A 20,944-nucleotide genomic window follows, 5' to 3' on the forward strand; every position below is an offset into this window, starting at 1 on the left:
TCCTGGCCTGAGGCAATATGAAGCTGGACTGCATGGGGCCTCTTGCTATGTGATCCAGGAGAAAGTCAACAGCTTAGTTTTCCTATCGCTATGTGGCAGGACCCCGGGTCAACAGGAACACAGGCAGTGTAAGAGATAGAACCAAGGAGGCCTAATATAATTTTCGTGTGTGAGCAGTATGTGCATGTGTATATAAGGTTTTAGGGTGTAAATCCTACATACTAATAGCCTCTATGTGGACAAGTCAATGTGTGTAGGACACCAAAATACGCAGGGCCAATAATCTGTGTGTCAGGAGGCAGCAAAAAGCCCTTCTTTATATATAAGGAAATCGCATACGTCCCAAAAACAAGGCAAATGCAACTTATCTTAAACACAAACAGACATCCAATATAAACACTATTTACCTGGCTCTCCTTTATCGTAGTACTGATAGGTGCCAATATCTGTATCTGTGGGGCAAGAGAGGGAGAAAGAGAGAGAGAGAGATGAACATCTAGCTGTCAGGGAAAAGCAGAAGACAGATCAGCAATTTCGCACCGTGGGATAAACAATCGCTATCAGCCAGTGGCCTGTCCCGTCTGCCAGCACCACAGTTTAGATAAGACCCTGTGAGGGAGGAGGAGGTGGTGGTAGGGTGGGCTGGGGGGGGGGTCCGAGCCAATATAGAAGGGGGGCTGAGGGGTATTAGTAAAGACAGGAGTGTGCCTTCACCCATCCCACCTAAGGGACAAACACTGATTTACACACATGCAACATATACATTTAAAAAAAAGCAGATAAAGAGTCTGTGGACAGCTACAGAAACGTATGACCGACATACACAGGGCATGCAACAAGCACAAAAACACACACACACACCCACATATATGCACACAGATAAATATACACACATACGCACACAAACTGCTGAGCTGAGACTTTTTCTGTGAGTGTTATTCCTGCAGGCCCCAAAACCATAAGCAGCCAGCTTCAGATTCGCACAACACATCGTTTCTTTATCGCTCCACTACTCTTGCTGCCTCTGCTGCTGCTCCTGAGGCCAGGTCACACTAATACAACAGGAGGGCTGATGGCAGACACACAAACACATACAGACAGACAAACAAACACATATACCACACATACCGTATGGGAAACATATGCAAAAATTGCTTGGTTTTAAAAATTAGGACAGATTCAGTCTTGCAAATGCATCTCACTGAAAACCCACAGCCTTAAGTAACAGTTTAGGGTTGCTTTCTGACAGACATAATATGATCTAGATTAAACAATGACTAAGATGTCCTCAAATCACGTGGATCTGTGTTTTGAAAGAAAAACCTTTCGTGATCCATTTGTGTCACGGGAAATTCATGATTTATACTTTTGCATTTTATCCAAGTACAGCAAAAAATGTAGTTGCTATAAATGCACAGGAGAAAATCTTACTAAATGCGCCAATCACAGTCATTGCAGACGCATTTATGCAATGTGCACAGTGGCACAAGTTACAGCGTAGGGTTTCGGAAGACATTATTGCACACCTACAGCACATATTTAACACAGATGATTCAAGGAAAGATTTGTTTAACAAGAGACACCTGAAGTCCTGTCGCATATCCAGACGAACACATTATTAAAGTTCGAGTTGTTCAAAGTCGATCACCACATTTTACCTTACTTTTAATTATATCCTGTAATCGTATAATTTAATAGTATCCTGCTTAAGTGGGCAAAATGTCAAATAATGGTTAGCGTACAAAATCAGAGAAAAGTAACTACATGTCGGGTCCATGCAGGCTGCAACTGTTATGGTTTGCCTGTTCAGCACTTTTCTGCCACAGCTGTTTAATTTATCAGTGACAGAACAACAATCATTGCCTCAGTATAAAGGATAATAATCATAGCATCAGTATAAGGACTTACAAAAGTCAGCAAATTCCTGGAGGGAGACTGCTAAAACTATTGGAATTGATGTGAGGGAAAGAAAGACGTGAAAAAACTACAGAGACAAATATTTCTGCCCCTAAAAAAACAAAACTGACCACAACAAAGACCGGGGATAAAGGAGGGTATAAAAAGTCCTATCTTCTATTTCGTTCTGTTTCTTTCAACCCGAGGTGTCAACCCGCTGACACCTCGTAAAAAAAACATCAGGACATGACGACTTGGTGATTAGCACCACTTGATGCACCAACACAAGAAATAATTGCGGACACACGGAAATCAAAATCAGGCCTTTTGGTTCCCAAGCAGCAATGAAGCACAAGTAACAGAAAGACTGTAAGCTTGCTTCCTTTTTTGTCTACAATTAAGGAATTAAAAGGCTTCATACGGGAATTTTTTGTTATGCAAAATTCTCGGTTTTTCCACATAAGGACACAAACCCCAATTAATTCTGTGTTGATGTCCTCATGTGGCAGTCTCTAGATCAAATCAGCATCCTTATTTAAAATCTGTTGACTTCTGTTGATGTCCCCCTGTGCAAAAGTAGTCGAGCTGTGCAATGCTGTCAGCGGTTATTAAAAATGTGATTAGCACATGCAGAACACATACACATACACACACACAGCATTTCACAGCACTGTCCTGCTTTTCTAAGTTCTATACTTTTGTTTCTGAGGTAGGCGTATATGATGTAAGAAAGGTGGTGATAGGGAGCGTCACACCTCAGCGACCAGGTCTCTTCCCTCAGATGGATCTATCCACGTTTTCTCAGATAGCAGAAAACACACACAGCGGGGAGAAAAAAATAACAAACAAATAAGGATATGTCACTGTCACCTATGATAAACACCCTCCCGTACCTCTGTGTGTGCACATAGGCTGATACACACACACACACACACACACACACACACACAGCCTCAGAGAGACACTATCTTCGCCTGAAGCTCAGCAGACTGTGAAAGACAAGACAGAAAGGAAGGGAAGAGAAAACAAGAAAATGGAGAAACGAGATGGACTGATAGGTGAAGAGTAGGGTACCTCACAAAAACTACCAGAAAAGTAAAACTTAGACCACACTTGGCCCAACAAGGCAGTTTCTCAATGTCAATAGTTTTCAGGTCTTGTACAGCACTGTTTGGAAAAAGCTTCTCAAAGCCAGATGACTCTTTTTTAGTTAGCTTTTGTTTCATTTATTTGTATTTTTAAACTAGCGACCTTGTGGTGGGAAAGGCATTTTAGCAAAATAGGAAGAAGTGAGGCTAGAAAGTGGATAAGATATTAAATCTTTCCTTGTCAACAAATCTGGAATCCTTGGCCAACACATGGATGTCTTCCTGATTTCTGTAACTGCTTGTGTTCAAAAAAGGTAAAAACAATATAAAGAATTTAAGGTATGATGCAATAAACACTGAAATCAGGAGAAAGTGCAAACAGATTCGTTGAAAAATGATGTGAAGTGAAAGTCAGATTGCAAAAGTAGAACTAAGTACTTAGAAAGTGCATCAACAAAGTGAGTGATGACAGAAAGAGCCAGAACAAGGCAGAGGGAGAAAGAGGAAAGGAGGGAATCCAGGAGAGAGGGGAGGGAGATTGAACATGTTGATAAGTTGTACCTTTAACTTGAAGTGAGCCCTTGGTGGACCACAAGTGCAGCTCAGCCAGGCAGAACGCCATCTGATGGAGGTGCGTAACCCAAGTCTGCGGAGAGGGACAAGTGAGAGAAAGAATAAATGAAGACGAAGAAGGGGCAGACCAAACACGACCACAGATAAATATCTTAATGAGGAGACATAATAGACAGGGCCATTTATGTCAAAGGGTCAAGCGAAGCGTTGCATGTAGGGACACGGGCCTACAAATACAAATGCATACACTTTAATGACAACCAGAGATGAGGTGGTGTCCTTTTCCTTTTCAAAGTTTTTATTACGGATAGTGAAAAATAAAAGAGGGAAGGACATGAAGCAGTGGGTGGAGTGGGTGGTAGAATATGCATACAGGAGAAAAGAGATACAGGAGTTTTTGGGTTTGGTTTTTTTTCCTCAATTCAAGCGCACAGTTATACCAGCAATCTAGCACTGCATTTAGATGAAGCAATGAATGATTTAGCCCATATTAATTAGTGGAACAGCGAATAAGATGCATTAACAAATACCTGCACTGACTAACCAGAACATGAGTGATGCAGTACCTTACCCTGCTCACGATCACTCACAAACCCCAGGTTATTGCTCAGAAAAAACAAATGTAATCTTGACCTTAAACTCAGTGTAAGTGAAAACTAATTACATGATCAATGTGGCCAAATTCCACTAAAATCTGAACAATACTCTAGGAGCTGCTGCAATTCTTGTGAAAGTAGAAAAGTGCCTGTAAGCTTGACCTTGAACACACGTGAAGACTCATTAGGTGATCAATGTGCACTTGTCTGATTAAATCCTGAAAATGTTGTAGGAGGAGAAGTGATTCTTTTTAATTGTGGACAGATGGACGAATGGCTGTGGCATAAGTGCATCCTGGCACACAGGCCCAGTGGAGCCCTAGTAGGCTTGCAATGTGCTTGTGAAGTTTAATTCAGATAATACAGTATGCCAAGACAAAAGTAGAGAGGAAAAAAAAAAAACTTTCAGTGGTGTCACACAAAAATATTATCAAGATCAACATATAATCAGAGTATGGCACAGCACTGCAGCCAGATTAACATTTAAAAATAGGAAATGTAACAGTGTAATCAGATTTTCCTATTATGTCTGTATTAGTGGTATGAGTGCTAGTAGTCGATTATCAGGAATAGGAGTAATGGCAAGGTGTTATTTAAAAAACACATGACAAATACCTGCATGCAGGACAAAACTCTTCTGGAGGCAAACCTTCCTGCTACACCTGAATTACTGGTAAGATGGAATAACTGCAACTAATTAATACGAACATACCAAAAAGACAGACGTGTGCATGAACTCAGACTGACACCGAAACAAGGTCACAAGCGGTGATGCTTGGGCATTCATTCACACATCACTGTTGTGTAGTGAAGGACGAACACTTTGGGGCTGACAGCTCAGACAAACCAGTCAGCATTCCAGATTCACAGCCTCTGCTTTCCTTCTTTATTACACACTTTATTCTCCAGGCAGTTTCCATTGCTTCCTTAAAGGATTGAGCTGTGGCTGTCTTCTCATGCCCTTTGTTTGGTGTCCCCCTGCACTACTGTTGTCATGTGTTGTTGACTGGTTTTTAGTCAGACTTATAAACAATAACCAAACTGCTGTGATGTTTCGGGAATAAATAAATAAAACATTTCTCAGCGGAATAATAAAATCACAAGTGCTATCACTACTGCTCTGAGGGTCGCAGTTATTAGTTGTTGCCATCAAGGGAGTTGAAATGTCTGAAAAGCACAAATGAAAAGCTTTCCCTGTTAGTTACTCCCTATTGATTGTTCACTCTCATGCTCTTTATGCTTCTTGTAACGCTGCATACTGTCCTAAACTTAAGGAACGGAGATGCACATAGTCAGGCTGAGAGCAAAGCAAAGAATAAACTAATGGAAACATAAATGATATAAATGCACTCAGCTGAAATGAGGACTAATATTTATCTAGACAGTGAGGCTTTGGTTTTCTCCCGCAAAGGAAAATTACCAGAACTGCAATAAAAATATTTCTCCACCAGCTCTGTTTGAGTGGGGGTTTAATTTACTCAAGCATAAAATACATTTTTAATCAAATTGCCAAGAATAAAAGGAATATGCATGGACCTCTGTTAAGTAAGGTAACACAGACTCATTGCTTTAAATATATGCAGACCAAATGTGCTTATGTGTGAACATTTGTGCTCACAAAAATTCCATTTTGAGCCTGGACAAAATCCTGCTTTACATGTCATATTGTAGGGTTTTTACATAAGATATGAAGCACCCTGAAGTGACTGTTGTTGTGAACTGATGTTAAGTAAATAAAATAAAATTGAGGAGAGTTAAATATGCACTTATTAAAAAGCCTAGGAGAGATTTGATTACATGTACTACTGCCCCAATCTATGAGACTAAAATCCAACCAGGGATGAACTCAGATTAGCCCACAGATAAATCTTGATGCTCCTCACAGGACAGTGCAGGATCTCTGTATAGTTTGTATGTTTCACAGCATTGCTGTGTTAGCCATTAACTCCTCTATCTGTGCAGTTAATGCTCTCCGCCTTTCCCTCTCTCTTATTTTCTGTAGTTAATGCTGAGAGGGGACTCTCTCTTATCTTTGCCCTCTTGGTCCTCTTGGTGTGGGGAGAAAAAAAAAAAAAATCCCATTTTGCCACTCAACTCCCAAAACTACAAGTTCCAACAAAAATACACGTAGATAACACAGGGCTAGCATGGCACAGTGGTGATGGTGAAACGAGTTTACTGACATAAGAGGATTCTTTCATCCTCCCCTAACCAGCTTTTTTTTTTCTTAAGAGGAAGTCAGCTCTTTTGGACTGAAAACCTAATTTCAGACAGCTTTCATTCTGTTATTGCCAGTCTGGCTAGCCTAAAGGTTCTGTTTTGAGGAGATGTCTGGGTCTCTGGAAATAGAGGAAACAAGGAGACTGATGGGGATACAGAAAATGAGAGCACAAATAGGGGAGTTTGTACTGGACAAAAATTAGCCCTGTGGTCACATACAGTATGTATCCGAGCAGTTGGGCAGGATAAAGCAACTGAGGGTGAGATCGTTCACACTAGGTATATGAGGAGACATATACTGCATTGCCAAAAGTATTCACTCACCCATTCAAATACTAAGTTCAGGTGTTCAAATCACTTCTTTGGCCACAGGTGTATAAAATCAAGCACATAGGCATGCAGACTGCTTCTACAAACATTTGTGAAAGAATGAGTCGTTCTTAGGAGTTCAGTGAATTCCAGTGTGGTGACAGGATCCCACCTGTGCAACAAGTACAGTCATGAATCTTTCTCACTACTAAATAATCCAAAGTCAACTGAAGTAGAAGTGATTAGGAACGACAGCAACCCAGCCATGACGTGGCAGGCCTCGTAAAATCAGAGAGTGGGTCAGAGGATGGTGAGACACATGGTGCGCAGGGGTCTCCAACTTTCTGCAGAGTCGATCACTACAGACCTCCAAACTTCATGTGATGTTCAGACTAGCTCAAGAACCACTGTGTGATTTTGGGGTTGTTTTTTTTTTACAAGTTAGGCTCAGTCCCTTAGATCCAGTGAAATAAAATCTTAAGGTTTCAGCATACCAAGACATTTTGGACAACTTTGTGTCTTCTCATCCAACATCAGTGTCTGACTTCACAGATGTGGTTCTGAAAGAATGATCAAAAATTCCCATAAACACATTTCAAAACCTTCTGGAAAGCCTTCCCAGAATGTTTGAAGCTGTAATAGCTCCAAAAGGCTGAGTGGACATCATATTAAGAATAGGATGTCACTCAAAGCAGTATAGTACAGCGGTCCCCAACCCCCGGGCCATGGACCGGTACCGTTCCCTGAGTCGTTTGGTACCGGGCCGTGAGAGTTTAAGCTCCGGTGTGAAATTTATGGTTTTCAGGGTTTTTATCGTTAACTTGGTTTCCCTGGGTCTTTTCCCATGTTGTAGTTGTGCGTCTTATTTTGAAAGAAATATTTACGCATTACCATAGCGACCAGAGTGCATTAAGGGGCAGAGAGGAGGATGTTACTCTCAATGTTGTTGGCGCATTTCAGGAGGACGCTGCTAATAAAGTTACACAAACGAATTCGTGTTTATTATTAGATTTATAAAACACCAGTTTTTGTCTTGGTTGTAACATTTTATTTTGTTGCATTTATCCACGACACCTTAAAGGCTTTTCTATGAAAATACTGTTTGACATTAAATCAAATAAATCAAATAAAGGTTTGAGAGAAGAGCTTGATAAAAAAAAAGAAAAAAAGAAAAAAGCAAAATGATTTAAAAAAAAAAAAAGTCTATTCGCTTTTGTTTATTATTAAAGTTCTGGTTATTAAAACAAGTCAATGACTGAGTTCCGTATAAATGTTTACTATGCGCATCATATTTTAATTTGGTTATTTAAAGTGTAGTGCTTTGCTTAATTCATCTATGTTAGAAAATCATTTGAAGTTTTGTTTCATGATGGCATAATTTGATGACAAAATATTGAAAAATTATTAAACAGAACCATTTGTGCTTTTTAAATATCAAATGCTAAATCAATGCATTACTCTGCATGAAGTTTCCTTGTTTGTTTGTTACAGTGAATGGTGCACCTAAAGACTTCAACATTTGCATACATATAGTACATAGACAAACAAGTGCACGCACACACACTCACACAGTACTGCCCAGGTCCTGGACAGCTGCCACACACATTCTGGTTTCTGGCTGGGGTTGCTGTGGGTTACCTGTCCCCCTGCAGAGCTTTGTGGGGGTGTACAGAGGCGCTAGGTGAGGGGTTGGAGGGGGTCTAGGTTATTGTACCCCGTCTTTACACTAGTAAAGAGACTGCTTTAACATCAAAGGGTGGGGAGGGAAAACATACGACTCCCCTTTCAAAGACAGTCCACAGGAACTACGACCTTGCCTGCTCTCTGCATCTCTTCTCTACTCTCCTTTCACTGTCCCCTCTGGGTGGTTACTGAGTGTATGAACAGTTATGTGTGTGAAAGACAGAGAGAACGAAAGTGTCTTTGTAAGTGTGTACTTCGATATGTGTGCATGTGTCTGTGACAGACACATCGGCATGGCTGAGAGTGTTTTAACCTTGTGAGTCTGTTTGTATGTAATGGCAAAATTAAGTCCTGGAACACTAGTAGCAGCGACCTAAAAGGTGGTTTTGAGCACTTTAGAAGATGTTATAGGTTTTCTGGATCAAAATGTACCTTATAGTTAAATCAATGAGTGTGTGTGTTACCTTACTTATAGACTGTTGTTGTTATTTTTGAACATTTGATTAACAAAACTGTATCCTACGCCTGAGGAAATGAAACTCTTCTTAAATAAAACATTAACATTTTTTTTTATTGTAATCCTGGTATTCTTTTCTTTTCTTTGGATGACACCAAACATCCAACAAAGGATCCAACAAACAAAAAACACATATTGACCTCCATGCATGTGGAAAGATCTCAATTTTTTTGTGGGGCAATTTTCTTAACTTCTTGTTTACAATTACATAACCTCACTAACCTGCGTTGCTTTAAAGCTGCATTCTTTTTAATGGTCAGCGGAGGTGAACCTTTGGTGGTTGCACCAAAATGGCATGAAGTTCTGTTGTAGAGAAGTTCATGGCAACAACCCTCACCTCCCTTGCTCCCTCAGTAAAGGTTCCTGACAACCTTATGGGTTTAATTGCTAGTGTGATTTTAAATAAAATGTGAAGCTCATTTTGTAAATTATGGTAAGTGTTAAGAGCCAGGAAGAAGGATTAACCAATGTATGAGCGTCCAGATTCACAGTTTGAGCCACTGCTTGCTTATTAAATCTGGTTTCACAACACAAAAATGTTACAAAAAATGCTCAAGGTCTCATAACAGGAATTCAGTAGCCATGTCTATTTCTAGACTGTCTATATTCACAAGAGATGTTAAAACTTTGCAATAATTCGAGGGTCTATTAAGGTTGTGGTCCAGATCTCAAGCCACTGCAATCAGAATGAGACTCAGTCGGTAAGCCTGCCTTCGTTTTGTGACATAACATCTCAAGAATCCTCTCCTACAGGTGTGTACTCTTGTTTTCTTCTCCCCCAAGCTTCTTTCTAACAGACAGATGAAAATGCCAGAGGCATTTCTGTCACCCGGTGCACTGGCCCCATCATTGCAAGAAGACTGATGTGATAAATTACGGGGTTAAAGAGCTGCCATGGGGTGACTGACACAAGGCCATCACAGCCTTGCCTCATTCCGCCGCCCTACAATACACACACACACACACACACACACACACACACACACACACACACACACACACACACACACACACACACACACACACACAAACCTTCACTAAACATCACACACATACCGCAGTTCCCTTCTCACCTACCTGGCTCTGTGCGAATTTGTCTGTCACTTTCCCCCTCCTCTTTTCCTCATGTACCTTCACTTATCATCCCTCTACCTACTTGTCCCTTGTCTTTTATCTTTTCCCCCCCACACTTTCTAGTCTAGTTTTTCCGAGGTACCTCCTATTAGAAATGCATTAAGCTTTCTGACCCTGTCTGCAAGCGTTCACTCTCTTCCTGGCAATTTCTACTCACCTCATTCTTTGTCTTGTCGCTCTCAAAGGACACTGTTTCAAATTGTATGACTTTTTTTCCCCACAAGTTTTATCTCCTACATACACCCTCAGCTGCTGGCTTGTTTTGTTTAGGCTCTTGGAGAGAAACTTGGCAAACATGAAGCACATACAAAGACAGACCAAAAGGTACACACCCAGAGAAAGATAGTTGGGGTAGTGGGGCAGTGTGTAAATACAGTATTTTCAAACCTAAGGTCAGAGTTTCTGTCAAGTCTCAGTCACTGACTGCATCGACACACGCACTCATGTATTCAGCGGACACACTCAGGCACTCAGATCAGTCCTACGTTGTGTACACTTCAATCTCTCAAATTTCTGATACGTGAACTCACACAGCACTCCAGAACATGCGTATGCATGGAAAGGGATATATATTATGGTTGGCGCATATTCTCCTATCTTTTGATTCCTAAGGAAATGTACACATGCATATATTTGCATACATATGAAAGGATGCACAAAGACTCACATGAGCTCTTATCTTCACCATACCCTTGAGGTGCAAGGCCTCAAGCTCTCAGTGTTGTACCAAAGTAAAGGAAGGAGGACGGAATTTGAAACCAGTGTGTTTATATAATAATGATAACAATGAGCACAAAACAAAGAATGCAAGCAGTCAAAGAGCTCGAATGTACACACTATTACATGCCCATATACAGAAGGGACGGAGATAAGATGATGGACGAGTCTTGCGCAAACTTTTATGAAAAGTCGCTATGATAGCAGCTCCCAACCAAGCCTATCCCTGCTGTCAAAGGGCGAAAGGAGAGGTACACCCTGGACAGGTTGACAGTCTATACAGTCTAAAAACAGGCATAATATTTATTTCTCCATGATTATGCACACGGTGACAGTGGGCTGACTAGTTATGGGTGAGAGGAAAGAGAGGAGAGCAGAGAGAGAAAGGACAAAAACTGACTATGGAAGAAATAGAGTTTAATAATAAGTAATAATTAAAAGCAGCCTAACTAACCCTAACTATAAGCTTTATCAGAAAGGAAAGCTTTAAGCCTAATCTTAAAAGTAGAGACAGTGTCTGTCTCCCAAATCTGAACTTAGACCTGGTTTCATAGCTAATTGTAGACCAATTTCTTAACTACCTTTTTATTTCAGTTCAGTTAAGTAAAACACTTAATAATGGAGCCAAGTTCCATAGTTAAGGTTTAATCACTGCTACCTTAAAAGCCTCAGAGCCCCACCTCTGAATAGTCATAAAACACTTTACTAACCAACTGATACCTCCATGGTGGCTACATCCATCTTTTATAACTTATATGGTGGCGTAATAAATATTATAGCCTTTAGTTGTTACTGTTGGGCCCCAGGGCTCTAGTCATATTCTTGTCAGCATATCTGTCCTACCAGTCTTTCAAACACTCTAGTTCTGAGGTTTCATTAAAGACCTAAGGCATTACAGAACTCCACCCACTGAGGGGAGATAAAGAGGGGACAAAGTGAAGGGTGTGAAGCCTTGTGGCGAATGTATGTACTTAACCATTCACCAACAACCACAAGTACAGTGTATGTTCTCAGCTGTCCCATTACAAGAAAGACAGTTTGACAGAGAAGAGCAGAGAGTGGGCAAAGTGGCGCCAGGTAGCAGGCTGAAAACCTTTTATACAGAGTCCCACAGGAGCCCATTGAACTGTCAGCAGAAGAAGAATAGAAGTGATGGACAGCTGGAACAAAATGATGCAAAGGTAATACTATTCAAAACAGGCGGCAGGTACAGTAGCTCTGCATGAATCCGAATATCTGTCCATTTTTTGGAGGACATGACATTCAGTGGGAAAACGAATCATTACATGACCTCTGGGCAACGACACTGTCAAGAGAGTTTGTGTCTAGAAGCACATGTCTACTGTTGTGCGCAGAAGAAACCAGGTGATCGCTTGAAGCACTAGTTCAGGTTTGGAGGGCGTGAGGAGGTGAGGTGAGGAGTTGAAAAGTTCAGAGGGAAACAAAGTGGAGACACACACAAATATACAAAAAAAGAATAAAAAAAATTAAGTATATTAGTCAGTGGAAAAAAGGGAAAAAAACACTGTTAGCTCTGTGTTAGGAACTATAAATGAGGCTTACCATGTGCAAACAGAGCCTCAAATAACGAGCAGTATGGAGTATGATATTTCTTGGCTGGGCTGTTATGAAAGCTTTTTGCTTTCATAACAGGCTTTTTGGGGGAAATGACTCGCATCATCCAACTGTCATCTTTGGCATTAAAGAATTTTACCTTCAAGGGCTTTGAACCTCTCCGTATCAACACTTGAGAATAGCCAGATAAAATACAACCACAGGAGAAAAATCTGAGTGATGAAAACTGTTTTTAGGAAGTTATGAGGGTTAGTGGTCCCATGATCTTCACTTCTATTTTAACAACATAAAAGACAGCAAAGGAAAATGCCACATCTTGTGATATGACAAGTTAAGGTGGAGAGAAAAAGACATATTTGCATGGGAAATGAATATCAGCCACTTAGGAGTCTTATGAGATCTACAACTCAAGATTTACATTTCTGTTTGTGGAGGCCCTAATCTGCCAACTATAGATTTCTTTAATAAAAATTTTTTTAAGACATGTTACAACGACTTTTACATAAGTGGCCACTAAGCAATTATTTCACAAGGTATGCATTTCTAATTTCGAAGCCAAAGAGGACATGTTTTTTTTCTTGTCTTTATCAGCTGTTTCCTCATGTGCACATCTGTTTTTATAGGCATTTGAATATATTTGTTTTTTGATTTATATTTCATCTTCCCTTTTCTTTTTTGTTATGATATGCAAAAGATTGAGAGACTGTTAAATAATATAAACAAAAATAAAATACAGACAGAATCTTTCTCCTTACACAATCTTTCGGACTCTCTGTGTGCCTGTGCTTTTGTGTGTAAGCACAAGAAAAGGAGGGAAAGGACAAGAACGGGGAGACGGAAAGATGTGTGGAGGCTCTTCTAAGCACACGCGTAAACATCATTAGAGGAGGTAATGGAGGGAGGAAGGTGGGAATGAGGGGAAAACCTTTTTTCCAGCAGAGGTATTTACCCAACGCCTGGAGCAGAAACACAAACAAGTACCAGTAATGACTAAGAGTGGTGATGAGAGACAGAGAGAAAGAGATGTTTGGTGGAAAATGTGCAACTGATTGGGCAGAAAATGTGGTCTCCCAGCAAAAGAGAGTGAGACTTCCACCTTGAAGCCAATAAAATGTTTGAACAAGCAAAAATTTCTACATTTAGCCAGGATTAAAAAAAACTTGATGGTGGTGGTCTTTTATTCCTGTTCAGCTAATAGTTCTAATCCAGGCAAGTGTTTCACTAAAAGCTGAGTGTTCTGCCCTAAAGCAACACCTAAGGCCAGGAAAGGCAATACTTCCAAACCAGCGGCACAATTGCTCGGCTTCAAAGAGATTCTCGGGGACTAGGAGCCTCTCTGGTGTCTGTCCCCTGTCACAGAGAAGGTGACGCGTGTCACACTGACCGTGGTTTTGTTTATGTTGTTGGATTTTCTTCTTTTAAAGCTGTCTGGTGCCCCGTTGTTTGCCCCTCACCTTCTGACCATAAACAGCAAACACACAAACACACACACACATACACTAAATGTGCACAGACACATTCATAAAAACACAAAACATGCAGCTCAAACATGAAAAAGTGTCTTACTTTTTCATTCATTTATGAAGCAAATTACCTGCCCAAAATTATCAGTTAATAATAAAAAGTACACTCCTGCACATAGATGCAAATCCCTCTCATAATCAGGACACAGAAGATCATTCTTGCTTAAATATTAAGTGCTTAAGTATTAACATAAAGCCGAAAGCAATGCTGGTAACCAGTACAATGTGCACTTCACAGTGATTGCCACAGCTACACTACTGTAGAAATTATTTTGCTCCATATTGACATGATAATATCACCAGCTGCTGCAGATCTGTTGGCTGCACATCTATGATGTCAATCCTCCCTGTCTACCCAAAGGTGCTCTGTTGTTACAGAGATTGGGTGGCTGTGGAGGCTTTTGGGGACTAGTTAACTTATTATCATGTTAAAAAAACAAACAAAAAAAGTTGGGTACCCTGTGGTCATAAAGGGATGGACATGGTCAGCAATAATACTCAGGTATGCTGTGAAGTTTAAAGAGTGCCAAGAAATGATCCCCGACATCATAACATTTTCCATCTGGCACCAACAACCACTCAAAGTCACCTGTCTTCTTCATTCTCATGCTCACTTTAAACTTTAAAAGACCGCGTCCATGTGCCTAAATGCACAGACTTGTCGTCATCTAATTGGCTGACTAGATATTTGCGTTAACAAGTGTACATCCACTCATTAAAAGTGATTGGCCACTTAACTACTTTTTCTTCTCACACGCAGGTGTAAGCACCTTAATACCAGTAAGCACAAACCAATTTCAATACAGAGAAACTAGTTTTTGATTTGAATGGTCGATGTATAATGCACCTTTGCAAAGTTTCAAGACCAAGAAAGGCGTTAGCTTTGTTTTTGAGTCTGTGCGCACATCCAGAAAACATTGACCTTAGCTGAAACTTCCCTGTTGTGTACTTAACCACATATGCGCACTCAGGTACACACATACACACCTGTCAAGGTCTCAGGAAGACCAGGGCCTTTTAAGGTTGTTGTCAGATGCACTGAGAGAGATAGACCGAGGCAAAATGAAAGGTCACAATGAACGTCCCCTAGACTTCTCAGCGGTCTTATTTCGCCGTCACACACTCACACACACGCTGTCTGTCACCTCCCAGACGAGGCCATGACACCTTGGACACCTCTCAGCAGGCAGTGCCTCCCTCTGTCCATCTGTCTTTCTGACAGGTTGACATGGCGCAGAGCGGTCGGACGTCGATGACACTCAGAGCAAGAGGTTTGTTCTCTTTGCTGTGACCTCAGAGATGGACACTGGTGTCCTATCTCTGTTCTCCCACCGCTGCCGTCAACTTAGAAGAGGAAATAAAATCCTTTCTCGCATCGACTCCCAACTCTTCTTCTCTTTAGCTGGCAGTTGTCTGTCATGAGCATCACTGCAGGGTCTATGTGGAGACTGCAATGAACATAATCTACAGATTAAAACCAATTCTATGACAGCAGCTGTAATAATCAAACTTTATTCAGCTTGTCCAATTCATAGATGCTGAAGGAATTTAGTCAAAGATGGTGTTAAAATCATATTTACCAAGTATTTGGTAAAGGAAAACAAATTGCCTGTGAAGTTTAACTATAAAATCTTGGCATAATGGTATGACCGAAGTCACGAAGGCCAACAAATCAACACGGTACTAATATAAATATGAAACAGCAGTAGGAAAAGTATAGGTCCTCATCAATGGATTTCTTGCTGTTGTTTAGGTAACAGGAATATAACTTGAGTGGTTAATCAAACTTAACAATTTCATAAAAACTACAAATGAAAAAAGAATAACTTTTTAACCAAATATTTCTGAATATATAAAGAGAAACTAGGTTACTTTTTAAATGACCATGCTACCTAGCTTTTTTCTTAGACTATATATAGTACAGTTTGCCTTGACTTTAAAGGTGCCCAATAGAATCTAATGCTCTGGCGTCAACAGAAAAACAAAAATAATAGAAGAATACTACAAACTACTAGGTGTTGTGGAACTTCAACATTAGTTGCTACTGTACAAACATAAGAAACATGCAAAGCCAAAGCAGAGTATAGCTGTCAAAAAGTCAAGAACAATAAACAGAAATGAGACAAAGTGAAAACTGCAGCAGGTAACGCTAAAGGTCTGCCAGCTATCTGCAGTCACTTCCAAGCAGTTAGGGGTGGGGTGCTATCTTTGGTTCTTTTCCAGGCAAGCATCTCTGGTGAAAGTGCCCATCCCCTGTCAAGCAGTATAATGTTTTTGATATGAATCTATTCAATCTAATGAATCTAATCAGTAAGGATTATTTAGACCATAATCGAGCAGCCCTAAGTGGAAACCAGTTTCTTAATTTCTTTCTATACCTGTTCACCATTATCTGCTAGACGAAATGTTAAAATCTCCAAAAACTGCATGCATTTATGCATACGCATAAAAGCCATTACCTTGGTTACAAAGGGTTTGTATAATAAACAAAAACCCCAGGTAAAGTTTGGCCTTTGTATCTCTACGGTTTTCTGATGCATTTTTAGCTTTCCATCAGCACAGAGTCTGATAATTTGCTGCCTGCAGTAAAGAGGTCAGTGAAACTGGTGAGGAGGTTTAAAATCAGAGTACAAAATAAGACAACAGTGCACACACAAGTATGCACACACGTACACACACACACACACACACACATTTGGCTATTCTCCATCTGTCTGAGAGCCCAAGCATCCAGCCGTGCGTAAAAACAGCACTGTCCTGCCCAACACTCCTCCAAGAGTACAGTCATTATGGGACTGAATGGCATGGCCTGCACCCCATGACACACATGCACACACACGCGTGCGCACGCACACACATTTCAGTGTTGTGTTCTTTTAGACTCATGACCTATCTTTACTTCCCTTTGACACACACATGCAGTCTTACAGGTTCAGTTATACTTCAAGCTCAGGTCCTCTACCTGAGGCCTGGGAGCTTTTATTTAAAGGGAAATTTTACAGCACTCATTTCTGTTGTACATGCAGGATCGTTGGGTCAAGTCATGTCTTGTCAGACCCTGTATCCTGTTTCCATTGAGCTTGACAGTTAAGAGTAGCACAGGGGCTGCACAGGGCCCCGTGTTAAACACATTCACCCTGCAGTTAGCCCTGTCTGACTTCAAGAAAACAGCTCATCTTTCACATCAAACAGCTATACAAACTTTGACACACCTACAATTCAAAGTTTACCACAATTAGTTGAATAGCTACAGCTGACTGTCAACCATTTTTTCATCCTGTTTTAAACCCCCCCAAAAAACTTCATGTTTCCATTACCTATAATGCCATCTGTACATTTAGTAATTGCTCATCATTATGTGGGTAAGTTAAAAAGAACACTAGCAAAAGCCTTAAGTCTCAACTCCTTTAACAGTCTTTAACAAGTTGGACTTTTACCTACAGGGCCATTATTATTTGCATAAGTACAATTTAAGTATTTGCCATCATGCTCCTGGTAGACACCTATAATATAATACCCACTTACTAAGCAGCTAAATTATTGTCTAGATCAGGGGTGTCAAACTCAAATACACAGTGGGCCAAAATGCAAAACTGGAACAAAGTCGCGGGCTAACATTAATATTTATTGAAAAAAAAAAAATCTTCCTCCAGATATAAGAATGAATCTTTTCTTATGGACTCAAACAAGTTTTGCTGAAAAACTGAATATGGAACAAGCAAAGCTTAATACTAAACAATATATATATTAGCTGTATAATACCAGTAGGCCAGTTCTAATAGTAATTTGGTATGGCTTTGCGGGCCAAATATAATTAGGCTGCGGGCCAAATTTGGCCCGCGGGCCAGAGTTTGACACTTATGGTCTAGATGTTCCATGTCACTCAAAAGCATCCAAAACACAAACCTTGCCATCCACAACTTTTCAGCTTTATGCATGCCAGGCTAAAGAAAGGCTATATACGTAGCCATGATTGGTAAAATAATTATACTATACTACTACTACTACTACTTCGCCTCCACTTTGTGTCACTACCAGTAATTTTACCTTTCATCATTTGAAGTCATCCAATGTCATGGACTTCCTGTGGCATATAAAAACCTAATAGATTTGCTTCAGCCAGTTTGCTTTACAGGTGAAGTCACAACTGTGATTGGTGGAAAGTGAAATTAGTCATTAGCTGTCCAATCAACTTAAAACCAGACTGAGTAAATACAATCCTATTTAAAATAATTATTTAACAGAATAAACAATATTTTTTTCACTTTACTTGTGATTTTCCTTGAGGGGAAGATCAAAAGCTCTTTGAGGAGTGCCAATATTTTTCTACACTGTATGTGAAACAGTGCAGATGAATCATGTGACTGTGGAAACAAGTTTCCCAACGCCATTCTCTATAATGTGTGACAGAACCTTCCCTTCACCCCCTTCTCTCCCATGCATGCCCATAGGCTTAACGTCGTCTGGGTGGGACGATCCCGCCGGCTCACTGTCGGCACGGCAACGAGTGCTATCCTGGCTAACATCTGCTGCACGACCCGGGGCCACTCAGAATGGGCCTTAATCCCCACACAGCCATGTTGTGGGGGAAAACATTCTTTCCTTTTAGAAAGAGCAGACAAACAGGGACAGGCGGTGTTGCTGGTAACCTGCAGGCAACTGGCCTCTTGGAAGGACCTGGAATGCTGTCGGTTACGTGGCCCCCAATTGTGCCACGGCCCATTATGGCTGTGCAGAGGGGTGTGACCGCCAGCATCGGCAGCAAGTTGCCATCGCTGGTCCAGTTGGATGGATTTGGATTTTGAAGTTAATGAAAGGTGGTGCGAGTGGGCTTGCTGGGGTGGGTCAGAGGGGGGTTTGTGAGCCAGACTTGTTATGCTAAAACAACAGTTGCATTGATAAAAACAAATGTGAACCACATTCCACTCTGTCCTCTCCTGTGCGAGCTTGCCACCACGTCAACTGGCTGTGGGTCCAGGATATGGTTGCTGCAGCATTTCTGGTCATCCTTCAGTGAGTTTTCCATGCGTTGGTTGCCGTCAACAGCAGAGAGAACAGGGAATAAGTTTTCAGTGAGGACCCAATGCACAACATGTGGCAGTTTAGTGCCCCCTTGTGGGCATGGTAAAGAGAAAAGGTGCTCTGGAAGCACATAAATACACCTACAGACACTTCTAGCAAGAATCATTCAAAGTCATAACACGACAAGTGAACAACTCTCCCCTCCGAAACAAGCCGAGCCATGATCCTTCATATTACTGTTTCTGATAAAGATCTTCTCTGAGGAAATGAAGACGGAGCCCCATCAATCAGTCCATCAATTGCTGTGAAATATGTATTTGTCTTAATATAGAGTTTGATTCCATCAAACCCATTTCACGGACCATTTCCCTATGCAAACACCTCTGGGAGAAAGAGGAAGGGAGATTGGCAGAGTGTGGGTGAGGCTTGCTCACAGGAAGAAACACACCTCTGAGGATGGCTCGGTGTGTGTACATTATGAGATTTAATTGAATAGTTCTGCATCAGTGCCAAAAAGTTACGTTAGTGTGTTTGCAGAGGTCTGTGTTCTTATTGATTGAGGGCTTAGTTGTTGTTTTTTTTATATCATCATCATCATCACCATCATCATTTTCACAGCATGCCAACATAATCAGAGTGCTTCTCAGGTTTCAATCACAGACAGTGAAAGCAACCAGCTCAAGAAATATCAGTACATAGGTAAGCAAAGTTATGACAGCCTTGTATTTTTGATTAGTTTTGTTTTCAAGTCAGACCTTTCTGTAAGTTTCCACTTAAAGCTGTTTTGCCCATTTCAGTTTAGTTAGAAAATGTTTAGCTATAGCTCAGTTTTTTTTAAGTTTTAGTCTAAATTACGCAAGAACTGACATTTGTCAGGGCAAGATTTAAGAACCTCAGAACAACACCTGAAACACACAAATTAGAAAATTATAGATGTTACTTTGTGGGTTAGATGATGCTCAGAATTATGATCATTTTTGTTTTTTGTTTTTGGGAGCGCATATGTGAGGATGGATGACTGCAGACCAAATCTAAAGGGAACAAATAAAATAACCCAAACCTGAACATACATGTTTACTTATACCAAACATGTAGTTTAGTATGGTGACATTTCCTCTACATTTCATATTAGTTTTGCAAGTGCACAAAATCTTTAAAGTTGGGGGGGGGGGGGGGGGTTCTAAATATTTGTTTTGTATTAATTTCACATAAATCAAATGTTTTTACACACCGATTTAGCTTTTACTTGAAAATATATAGGCCCGGACCTACAGCAGTTCAGGTGCAGATAATGGGAGGGAAATATGAAGTTAACATAAATGATTTTTACGTAGGGGAATTAAAAAATTTGCTGGTACTATTATATTTACGACCATTTAATTAAAATTCAATTAGGATAATTTTTTATTGTAAATAAAAGATTAAAATCAGTGGGGTCAGGGGAAGAACGTTAATTATCAGCGATTCAGAAGATCTGATCCACTCTATTTTATTTATCACAAAACAAAAAGACTGCTGTTTGTTTTTTTTACTTTTAAAGCTAAAGCATAAATCGTATGTGGAATGTTAGGTTGAACTTTTAGTAAAAACTACACAATTAAAAAAAAAAAAAAAAAAAATGAGAACAAATCTGGGTGTAGGATTCGAGCATTCACACATGACCTTTACCCAGCTTCTTTTTAACCATTTGTCTCTCTCTGTTTGCCTTTATGTGCAATGTTACCAGACCTTTAATATTTTATGTCCCACAATCCTTGCTTAGACGTCACCTTCTACATTAGGTAATCTACCTCACTAACACCATTCCCATGTACCCCTTTTCACAAACGTATGCTCTTCTTATACAGTGCTAACAACCCCAGTAGATCATTAAATAATTGCCATTTTAACTTTTTTTCTTAATTGTCCTTACTTGTTTTACTTCACATTTTAAATTGTATTTCATCATATGGGTTTAAATGATGCATTGAATGTGTCTTGTATAATTTGTGTATATAATTGTGTATAATTGGTATGTGTATGTTCTGCAAACTGACCCCACGATATTTTTTTTTTATCCACACCTTCTTGCTTGAAGCACATGTGACTGCT

General features: G+C 40.3%; 1 protein-coding gene across 5 annotated transcripts in view; it reads right to left on the reverse strand.

The window, feature by feature from the left end:
* Window positions 1-20,944, reverse strand: part of LOC120714043 (WD repeat containing planar cell polarity effector) — an 86,752-nt gene that overhangs the window by 59,654 nt on the left and 6,154 nt on the right. For 2 of the 5 annotated variants that reach the window (XM_040000054.1, XM_040000053.1), the window contains exons 2-4: window positions 3,546-3,630; window positions 902-1,069; window positions 408-452 (exon numbers count right to left, since the gene is read on the reverse strand). In XM_040000054.1, coding sequence (XP_039855988.1) covers window positions 408-452; window positions 902-991 — 135 coding nt within the window. In that variant the 5' untranslated portion in view covers window positions 992-1,069; window positions 3,546-3,630. Of the gene's footprint in view, window positions 1-407; window positions 453-901; window positions 1,070-3,545; window positions 3,631-14,818; window positions 17,427-20,944 lie in introns of those variants that run through there. The other 3 variants (XM_040000056.1, XM_040000055.1, XM_040000057.1) reach the window with 2 other exon arrangements.

Source organism: Simochromis diagramma, unplaced genomic scaffold, assembly GCF_900408965.1.
Source record: "Simochromis diagramma unplaced genomic scaffold, fSimDia1.1 OVJJ01000596.1, whole genome shotgun sequence".
NCBI classification, from domain to species: Eukaryota; Metazoa; Chordata; class Actinopteri; order Cichliformes; family Cichlidae; genus Simochromis; species Simochromis diagramma.